Genomic DNA, 10,438 nt, shown 5'->3' on the forward strand with positions numbered 1-10,438 from the left:
ATCTTCAGTGAACCTCCAAATTACTTAATATACACTCATCGACATCACCATGCCCATTTCAAAGATGGTAACCCTGATGCATAGGCAGAATAATCCCCCAAATTCTGTCGATTTCTGGGAAGTCAAACATGGAGTTCCTAAGCTCTCCACTCCAGTCCCCAGGCCCCAAGGCTACTCTGCAACAGTCCAGGGTTTTCCAAGTGTGGCTGCCACAGACCAAGCCCCAGGCAGCCTCAAAGCTGAGCAGACACACGTCCTATTCTTGCAACTTTTCTCCAAGTCTGAAATAAATCGAAACAAAACTTTTTGGGACTTCCCAGGCAGTCCAGCAGTTAAGACTCTGCGCTTCCACTGCACGGGGCACGGGTTTGATCCCTGGTCGGGGAACTAAGATCCCGCAGGCCACGCGGTGCAGCCCAAAAACAAACAAACAAACACACACTTTTTTTTAAGTTGGATAAACACAGCATGAAGAGCGATAATTTGTCTTACCTTCTCTCTTTCCTTCTTTCATCCATCCTTTTATCCAGGGCTGCATAGATAGCATCTGCTTCCTCGTCATCTTTCTCGTAGGGCCCACTTGAGAAGAGGCTCCCAGCATAGCCGTTAAACTGAGAACCAAACAACACACTTAGAGTGTCAGCTTTTCTCCAATACAACCCCCACCAACAGAAACATCAATAGAACACGTCTAGCTGCAAAATGCTTGCTCAACAATTTTTTTCAATCAGTCGAACCCAAACTGAAGGATAGCAAAATAGCTGATGAGTACTCTTCAAAATTGTCAAGGGCGTGAAAGAGAGAGTATCCACACCAACCAGAGGACACTAAGGAAGCACAACTAAATGCAAGGTGGGGTCCTGGGCCAGAAGTAGGACACAGGTGGAAAAACCAGTGGAATTCAAGTAAGATCTACAGGTTAGTTAATATTGCTGCGTCAGTGTTAATTTCCTGGTTTCAATAACAGTACTAGGGTGCATATACCCAACTCAATATCCTGGGATAAACCATAATGGAAAAGAATGTATATATCTGTATAACTGAGTCACTTTGCTGTACAGCAGAAATTAATACAACACTGTAAATCAACTATACCTCAAAATAAAAACAAAAATAAAATAAATAAAAATTTAAAAAATAGGGACTTCCCTGGCGGTCCCGTGGTTAAGACGCTGTGCTTCCACTGCAAGGGGCACTTGTTTGATCCCTGGTCGGGGAACTAAGATCCCACATGCCATGCGGTGTGACCAAAAAAATGAAAATTCTTAAAAGTTTAAAAATAAAATAATAATAATGGTACTAGGGTCATGTGAGATGGGGAGAAACTTGTGAAGAGTATGCAGCAAGTCTCCATATTACTTTTGAAAGTTCTCTGTAACTTTAAAATTACTCGAAATTGAATTTTTAAAAAACTTTTCTCTGAGGAAAAATGTTGTAACATATCTGTAGAACACTTCAATAGACCAAACATGAATTCATTAAGAAAATAAGCACTAACGCAAAAGAAGGTAAATATTACCAATTCCACTTAAAATTTTCATCATTAAAGACCAGCCAAGACACAACACCAACGCAACAGTGCTAATATTTGCAAGTGCATCTCTTCTGAAGAGACCACAAAAAGGCACATCTCTTTATACCTTTCCTGCTCCCCTCTCAAACTCCGTTTGAGCTATCCCCTACCCCCTGACTAGCTGAAGTAGTCAATGTACCCAGCACTCCAAGCCACTCATCACAGATGCCAACAGCACACTGGGTTAAGAGCATGCACGCTGGCCGGGGGGCCCCTCACAAGTCACCTCATCATAGTTGGTGTCATTCAGATCCTCGTCATCGTCATCCGCGGCCTGGCTCTTCTTCATCTGGTCCCCGACAGTCCTCTTGCCTGGGGGCGCATGGCGGTCATCCACAGGATCATTGGCATCCCGGGCAGGCCCGATGTCCGAGCGGGTGGTGAAGCCAGTGGCACTGCAGGAGACCCCAAGATGCCCATTTATCTGAGTGGCCTTGTTCCTGTGCCAAGACCCTCCACAGCTGTCACCTAATGACATCTTTTTTTCTAACTCCTCTGGGAAACCTCCAAAGAGCCCCCAGAAGCAGTGAACTCCACACAGCTGTCCTCTTCAAGAGAGAAACCTGAGAAGGTTCTGAGGCTACCTTCTGCCACCCCACATTCTCCTTGAGGGAGATTCCCCCGGGCACCAGATCTCTCTGCTCCCAGGTCACAGTCTCCCGTTCCCAACAATCTGCCAATCAGCCCTCTGTCTGAATCCAACCAGGCCCCCAAACCCAACGTGGCCCAGTCGGAGTTCCTCTTCTGCGCCTGCCCTACGGTTGCTCTGGGTTGTTTCAGCCGATGGTGGCAGTGCCGTCCCAGGCACCACGGCAACAGCTTTGCCTCCCTCTCCCTCCCATCTGTCTCTAAATTCTGCGGGGTCTACCGCCAAAATCCCTCCTCCGAGACCATGACTCCCATCACGGCTTGGATCCAAGTTAGCTACCCCCGCGCGTAGCTTTCCTCTGCTTCAACACAGCTCTGAGCACGGCGTACTGAGGTGTCTACTTCTGCAGTGCCTACGGGGGCTCTGGGCCCTCTGCTCCCGCAGCGCCACGCCACCCACCGCACGTCCCACCCACACAGACTCCTCACAGTTCCTTCCTCTTCCTCCACGCCTCATCTTCCTTCTCAAACGCCCAACACGCAAAGCATCAGTTTCTCCTCTAACCCTGCCACATCTGTACACCCCTACGTCCTCCTTCTGAACTTGGCGCAGATGTTGATCGCGGGAACCCCAGAATTCTAAATCTGTTCCTCTTTATGCACTTATTTATGCAACCACCTCGTCTCCCCTAGTAAACCGCAGGTCCTCCGAAGACACTGTCAAGATCTTAGACTTGTGTGCGCCCCAGATTCTAACGTCCATAACGCTGGACATAATACTCCCAACAAGAGAAACCTGATCAAATGAGTAACAAATAAACAGGGTGACGATGCCTGCTCACGTACTCGACAATATGTGGTGGTCATCTGACCTGGAGAACCCAGTCACAAGGCTCACAGATGCCATCCCCACCCCTGCGGAGCAGAGAGTCTGAAGCAGCAGCAATGTGACCACCAGCACCTCAGGGGAAGAATAAGGTACCACCGTGAGAGGCCACACAGAGGACTCCAGCCCGGATCGTGGGGAGAGAATCAGTCACGTTCAGGACAAGGATGGGGGGGGGGGGGCGCCGGGCTGCCCGGCCTGGTGGGGGGAGGGTAGCCACGGTACTCCGACTACATGACGGAGATTTACGTCCTCGCCACGGCAGACTCGCAAGACGGTGCTGCCATCCACCCCGGGGACAGAAACCGGGCTCAGAGCCGTCGCTTCAAGCCCAAGCGTCCCGCCTCCTAGGGGCAGACAGCCTCCCTCGGGTCTGCCCTAACCCAGAGCGCCGTTCTTCCCACCAAGATCAGGCCAACCCCGCGCCATCCCTGTTCTCGTCCTCCCCGTCGCTGTCGGCGGCCGCCCAGACCCGGGCCCCTTCCCCCAGCGCGCGGCCCGCCCCAGGCCTCACCCGCGGCCCAGCCCCGGCACGTAGCCGAGCGGGGCGGGCATGCCCAAGAACGGCTTCTTCTTCTTGTTCATGGCGCCGGTGACGCCGACGGCCAAGAAGGGAAGGGATGGAGGCCGCGGCCGGAGGCGAAAAACCACAGACGTCCGAAGCTCTGTAACAGGAAGGATCACGGCCCGCGTCACCCGCGCCCCGGAAGCAGAGCTCGTGGTCCCACGTAGCCCCGCCCACCGCGGATTCCCTGGGCGGAAGTTTCCGAAACTCGACTTCCGGCGGCTCCCGGCGGCTCTGGACCGAGGCTAAGGGGACAGAGACGCGGCGAGCGCATGTGTTGTAGCGCCCGCTCCTGGTGCGGCGGGCAGGCGATGTGCTCCTGGACTAGCCCTGCGGGACCTCAAAACTGAGCAGGGGCGGCCCTGCTTACTGCGTGTTTTCGATGCATTTCCGAGACCTGCCTGTACGAGCAGGACCCATGGGTCCCCTTCCTCCCTGAGCCTCCCACCCTGCCCTTCAGAGTCGCCTTGGCCGCGGGGTAGGGCCTAACACACCTGAGCAGGCTGCACACCTAGCCGACTGTGTAGGGCTTGTGCGGGGTGTATGTGCCCTGATCGCGGTACAGACTGCTGCCCTAGCTCTCCGCGCTCAGATTCCTGGGCCCAATTCGGGCCCCGCCCACACCCCCACGATACCCTGAACATTCCGGTGATTCCGGTGACCGTGGGAGCCCAGACCCTAGAGAGCTAATTGACGAAAATAAATAAATGCAGCAGAACAAGTCAGTATGTGGGCATGGGCGGTCACAGCATGTGGGTGAATTCCGTGTGTGTTGGTGTGCACGGGTGCAAGTCCGACCACCCGTGCTCATATTTTAGGTGGACGCGCAGGACTGTTACCTGGATACATGACTGTGTGTCCATGTGCACCTTTGCTGAGGTGGCAGTGGAACATTCTTTGGTCCCCACATACACCTGGGGAGAGCCCTTGGGCTCTTGGCAGAGCAGGCAAAAAGCTGGTCACAAGTCTAGCCTTCTGCTGGAGCAGGCAGCCCCCAGCCCACCCTGACACTTCTCACTGGAGTCCTGAAGCAAGCACATCCCTCCTGCCTGCTGCAGCCCCCTCGGAGTTTCTCTCTCCTCCCTGTCCCCAGCCTGCCCCTTTTCGGTGCCACATCCTGGGCACTGAGCCAGATTCTGGGGCTACAGAGGGAAGGGGAGAGACCCTGATGTCCTCCTGAAGTTCACAGAGTGGGGAGGGGGAGGTAAGAGTGGGTCAAACTGGCTTCTCTGGGGAAGCAAGTGCCCATTCGATGGAGAAACCTCCAGAGAGGTCTGGAGAATGCATGAATAAAGGAATCAGTAAGTAAATTGACAAAGGAGAATGGAGGGAAGTGGTGGGTCTGGCCCCTGACCTAGGCCCCATGGGGCAGAGGGTCCCAGGAGCAGGTAGGACACCCCCTCCTCTCCATACGCAGAGAGGACTAAGGCACCCTCAGATGCTCCTGCAGACGCCTGGACCCCGGGCGGCCGCACAGAGTCACTCGTCCTTGGAGCCATGCCCAGGTGCGCACAGCCGCCCCTTGCCCTGGCAGACGCCCTCCGCGCTCGCACATCCGCGCGCCGCCGACACCCCTCGGAGCTCCCGGAGCGCGCCCCGCTCTCAGGGCTCGGCAGCAGGTGCCTCGCCGCGCAGACTCGCCGGGCGCGGGGACCGGCTCGGGCGCGGGGCCGGCTGGGGCGGGGCAGCGGCGCGCGTTCCCCGCCGGCCACACGGCCGCCCTGCGCCCGGCGAGGGGCGTGTGCACCGGCTGGGGACCCGCGGGCCCCATGTTCACGGAGCTGAGGCCCAAGCCGAGCCCCCCGCAAGGCCGCGCCGGGGCTGTGCGCGCCGGCTTCGGGGAGCAGCGGGATGTGGACGGTGAGCAGGGCTGGACCCGGGCGCGGAGCTGTCGCGGTCTGGGGGCTCGAGGACCGGAGGGACAGGGCCGGCTCCTAGCGAACTCCGAACTGCAGCCGCGCTAGGAGTAGGGGGCGCGTCCCGGCCGAACGGGGTTCCCGGTGTCTTTATCCCGCGCTGGGGCGAGGGCGGGGGGGCGGGCGGCGGTCAGGCCTCGGGGATCGGCGCCCCCTGGTTTGGGGGAGGTGACCCGCCGAGGCTCCTGTCCCCAGGCTAGCACCACCCTGCGGTCACCTTTTCCTTCGCGCGGAGAAAACCTTCCCCGGCCCCTGCAGTGGGGCCCAGAGGGGGTCCCCGCCCCATTTCCTCCTGGAATTCTGACGTTGGGGCTGGAAAGGAGGGACGGACCGACAGACGGACGGAGAGCCCTCCCCCAGCGCGGGCAGGAAATGGGCGGGGCCCGGCTGGCCCAGGACAGGTGCGGCGCGGGCAGAGGCATCCGACTGGTTCTCCCGCCTGGAGGCCCCTCCAGGCGAAGCCCTGCGACCCGGGCGCCCGTCCCCCGAAACGTGCCTGCTTAGAATGAGTCTCCTCCCACCGTACTAGAACCACCCTCCGCCGCGCCCTCTGTCTGACCCCAGACCTCAAATTTAGAGTTGCCATCCAATTCCAGAAAGTTGCGAGACTGGGGAAGGAGGAGGGGGAGGAAGATGTGGGTTTCCCTCATTACTGAAACCTCCTGGGCACACCACCAAGCCCTGCCCTCAGTGGGGGTGAGGGGCTGTGTCTGTGGTAGGGGGGTCACTGACTCTCCTGCTGAGGGGGTGCGGGAAGGACCCCGGCCTGGGAACCCGATCCTGCCTGCTGAGTCAGGGCGCGGATGCTGTAAGATGGGCCAAGGCTGGGCCCTGCTTCCTGTCTCTCCCCAGGGCTCTGTTGACTCGTGGACACCACACGGAGCCTTCATCCATCCATTCAGTCATTCACCGTGTTTCTGGGCACTTCCTGTGTCCCGAGACCTGTGCAAGGCCTTGGGAGGAGTCAGTCCGGGTGTCACCCTCCCCTGACTCCTGTCAGCAACCAGCACAGAAATGATGGTAAAACTAAAACGCGATGAGCGTAACGAAGCTGGCGTGGGAAGAGAAAGCACAAGGCGTCAGCCTGGGTCCCCGAGCGCGTGGTTGCAGCCTGCGTGCCTGCGCTGACGCTGCCGCGCACAGGAGCTGCCCTGGGCCAGGGGGCCTGCAGGAAGGGGGAGCAGGAACCTTGTGGGCTTGCCCAGAGTTCAGGCTTCTTCTTGTTCACAAGTCACAGCCAGTGAGCATAGCAGGACAGAGGCCAAGCCTCCAACGATCGCCAGGTGGGGCTGCAGGGACCAGGTGCCTTCGACGACGTGGGCAGGCAGCCCAGCCACAGGGGTCTCCCCAGCGCACAGAGTCTCCCAGGACGCGGGGGCCGCGTTTCCTCACAGGCAAGCCTGTGCGTGCGTGCGCCCTGGTCTGATGTGGCTGTGCCAGCCCAAGGAGAAGGTCGGGGGCGTCCCAGGAGAGCCCCAGCTGGTTCTGAGTGCGAGGCTCCCTGGTGGGCATGTCTCTCTCTAATTAAACAGAATCCATCCTGCTCCCCAGAGCACAGACTATGCTCCTGGAAGGTGGAGTCCTCAGGACAGCTCGTGCACACTTCCTTCTCTTTGGGGAGGCTTGGGAACCCCTAATTGGGAACGTGCCTCTCCTCTTCCGTGGAGGGAAGATGGGCTGAGCAGGAAGCCGGATCACAGGGAGGGAGGCCCTGCCCCTGACCGCTGTGACCAGGCACCCCTGCTCTGCAGCCACTGCCCACTTCAGCTTCTGCCGGACCCTCCTGGAGCACACGGTGTCGGCCGAGAGCATCCCCTGCCCCCTGCCTCGGACCCAGGGCACCAGCCTCACGTGGCACGACTCCCGCAGCCAGAGGGCAGCTGGCAGCCGGCAGGTCAAGCTCCTTCAGCAGCCCGGCACCGAGGCCCCCCAGGTACCCACCCACACACCACACCCACCTCAGCCCCTGCCCTCCTTGCCACCCCACTCCACCGGCCACCCCTCTTCCCACAGGGCCGGCTGTACTCTGACCACGATGGCCTGTACCACACAAGTCCCTCCTTGGGTGGCCTGACGAGGCCCGTGGTCCTGTGGAGTCAGCAGGACGTCTGCAAGTGGCTCAAGAAGCACTGTCCCCACAACTACCTCGTCTACGTGGAGGCCTTCTCCCAGCACGCCATCACCGGTGCTGTGGGGGCTGGGGGGCTGGGGTGTGGCAGGGGCGGGCTCCCCGGAGAACCTCCTCCCCCTCCCCTCTCTCTTCTGCTTCCTCCCCAGTCTGCCTCTCCGTCTGGGTCTTTGTCTCTGTTTCTGTCGCCGCCTGTCTTTGCTCTGCTCAGCCTCTATTCCTCCTTGCCCTCCCTCCGCCTCTCTCCCTCGCTTGCCCTGTCTCTCTGAGTCTCTCTCTGCATCTCTGTCTCTGCCCACCCGACCCATTTCTTTCTCTCTCTCCCTTCTCTCTCTCCGCCTTTGCTCTCGAAGCCCCTTGGATGGCAACCTCGGCTCAACCCCTCTCCCCTCCCTCCCAGGCCGGGCACTGCTGCGGCTGAACGCGGAGAAGCTGCAACGGATGGGGCTGGCGCAGGAGGCGCAGCGGCAGGAGGTGCTGCAGCAGCTGCTGCGCCTGCAGGTGCGCGAGGAGGGGCGGAGCCTGCAGCTGCTCAGCCAAGGTCAGTGGGAGGAGCCAGGAATGCCCACAGGTTCAGAAAGGCCTGGGGGGGGGCTGGGCCTCGAGGTCCCGGAGTGCAGGGTGGGTGGGTTGACCTCAGGAGGGTGGCCGGGGACCCCAGTAAGGGCTGTCCTGCACCTGGGGCAAGAGGGGATGATGCCAGAGGCCCCCGACCCTCCTCACCCCCATTCACCCCATAGCTTCCTTCGGAAACATGTCCTAGCTGCTGCCTAGGCTTGAACGCCGGACTTCAGCACTGTGACCGGAGCCCCTGATGAGGACGAGGCAGAGCCGGCCGTGCAGCCCCTCTCAGACCCCGCGTGAGGCCCCAGGGGCCAAGCCCAGCCCCAGCATCGCCACCTCCAGCCACCTCTGGGTGTGCACTCCGGGCTGTGCCTGCGAGTGGGTGGGCGGGCGGGCGGGCGGGGGCTGCCTGAGTGGGGCCCTTCCGCCCAGGACCTGAGCCCAGGCCCACCCCCTGGTGCTGCTGGCAGCATGCAGGGCAGTCACCTGGAGCCAGAGCCGGCTTGGACATCCCCCCAGACTCCCAAGGAGTCTGTTTATTTATATTCCCTTCACCTGCGCCCTCCATCGCCCGCTGAATCACGCGTCTTCTAGGCATCCTGCCCTCTCCCAGGGCCAGAGGTCTGCCCCCTCGCCCCGTTTACGCCCTCCCCCGGCCCCTAGAGGACTGCCCGCACAGGTGGGGTAAGCTGCCAAGGCTCCCTCTGGTGTGTGCCCCTCCCCTGCCCTTGCCCAGAGAATGGTCATCGGCCCAGCCCAGCCAGCCACCGTGCCAAGTGCTCTCACGCATTTTTGAAACCCTTACCACGCCCCCATCTACTCATGGGGACTGGACACACGCCCAAGACCTGACCCCCAGGAGGACCCCACGCCCAGTGCCCAGCACCAGGCTCACCTGTGTCCTGGCCTTAGGTTGGGGGACAGCTCCCTCCTCTCAGGGTCATGGAGACTGCCTTCCAGGCTTAGTCATGGGTGGGCGTTCCCACTGCCCCTTTCCCAGGAGAACCCGGATCCACACAAGAACTGTTGTGACAGCTGCACCCCCCATGCCCACCCAGTGGAGACCCAGCCAGCACCTGAGCAACCGCTCCGTGGGCCCAGCAGAGGGATAGCTAGGGCAGTCCTGGCAGCCCCACCCCCTTGCACCTCTGCCCACTCAATCCCCTAGGGGATTCTGAAAATCTTGGGGACAGATGAGGCTGAGCCACCAGACCCCAATCCGTGCCCCGTGCCAGCCTCAGGATGGGAGGTTGGTTGTTGCAGGTCCCATGTGGAATTTGAACAACTGGCCTGGTGCCCCCCATCCCGTGTGCCTCCCCATGGGAAGCCCCTCATCCTGCCCGGCTGCCCTGAATATCCCTGGCCACCTCATGCCATCACGACATGACCCTTTCCAGGGAGCCCTTCCTGTCTCTCTCCCCTCTTCCCTCCCTGTCTTGGACCCTCAGCCCCGCTGTGTTCCTGTCTCATCTTCCTTGTTTTGCGCTTTTTTATATTCTGACAAAAAAATGAGAAGTAAACTTGGTTCTCAAGTGCCGTGAGTGTGGTGTCTGACTCTGGCCACCCAGGCATGTGGGGGACACTCAGAGCCTTGAGTGGGGCCTGGGCCTGGGAGGAGGGGGCGCCGGGCCAGCTGCCTCCAGCTGGGGCCACCAGGGGGCAGTGGTGTCCCGTCCTGGTGGGGCGCCTGTTTACCCCAGGCCCCTGCTGGCCCCAGCTGCCCCATGGGCCGCACCCAGAGGCATGGACACAGGTGTGTTAGGTTCCTGGGGCTGTTGTGACAGATGACCACGACGGGGAGGCTTAACACAACAGAAACGAACTTTCTCACTGTTCTACAGGCCACAAGTCTGGAATCCAGCAGGGCAGCACTCCTTCCTGGGCTCAGGAAAGAACCCTTCCTCGTCTCTCCAGCTTCTGGGGGCTGCCCTGGGGGGATCCCTGGGCTCATGGACACACCACTCCATCCTGGATTCCAGGGTTACATCACCTCTTCCTAAATCTCCAAATCTCTGCCAAATCTCCCTCCTACAAGGACACTTGTCACTGGACATAGGGCCCACCTGGATAATCCAGGATGATCTCTCCATTTCAAGATCCTTAACTTAATCACGTCTGCAAAACCGTTATTCCAAATAAGGTCCCATTCATAGGTTCCAGGGATCTGAAGTGACTATCTTTTGGGGATCCCCATTTAGCCCCCCACACAAGTGAAAGC

General features: G+C 59.6%; 2 protein-coding genes across 2 annotated transcripts in view; one reads left to right on the plus strand and one right to left on the minus strand.

Annotated features, from left to right (window-relative positions):
- The window catches only part of PRPF6 (pre-mRNA processing factor 6), a 36,381-nt gene extending 32,634 nt beyond the window's left edge, over positions 1 to 3,747 (minus strand). Inside the window, exons 1-3 of the mRNA XM_068565657.1 lie at positions 3,562 to 3,747; positions 1,800 to 1,968; positions 493 to 611 (exon numbers count right to left, since the gene is read on the minus strand). Coding sequence (XP_068421758.1) covers positions 493 to 611; positions 1,800 to 1,968; positions 3,562 to 3,632 — 359 coding nt within the window. The 5' untranslated portion in view covers positions 3,633 to 3,747. The remainder of the gene's footprint in view (positions 1 to 492; positions 612 to 1,799; positions 1,969 to 3,561) is intronic.
- A 1,362-nt stretch (positions 3,748 to 5,109) lies between these two features.
- Positions 5,110 to 9,717, plus strand: SAMD10 (sterile alpha motif domain containing 10). The gene is given in 6 exon segments (XM_068523861.1): positions 5,110 to 5,326; positions 5,329 to 5,472; positions 7,280 to 7,461; positions 7,542 to 7,713; positions 8,057 to 8,197; positions 8,397 to 9,717. Coding segments are annotated over 6 exon segments (879 nt in total). The 3' UTR covers positions 8,420 to 9,717.
- Positions 9,718 to 10,438: the final 721 nt, after the last annotated feature.

The sequence above is a fragment of the Eschrichtius robustus genome, chromosome 16, assembly GCF_028021215.1.
Source record: "Eschrichtius robustus isolate mEscRob2 chromosome 16, mEscRob2.pri, whole genome shotgun sequence".
NCBI lineage: Eukaryota > Metazoa > Chordata > Mammalia > Artiodactyla > Eschrichtiidae > Eschrichtius > Eschrichtius robustus.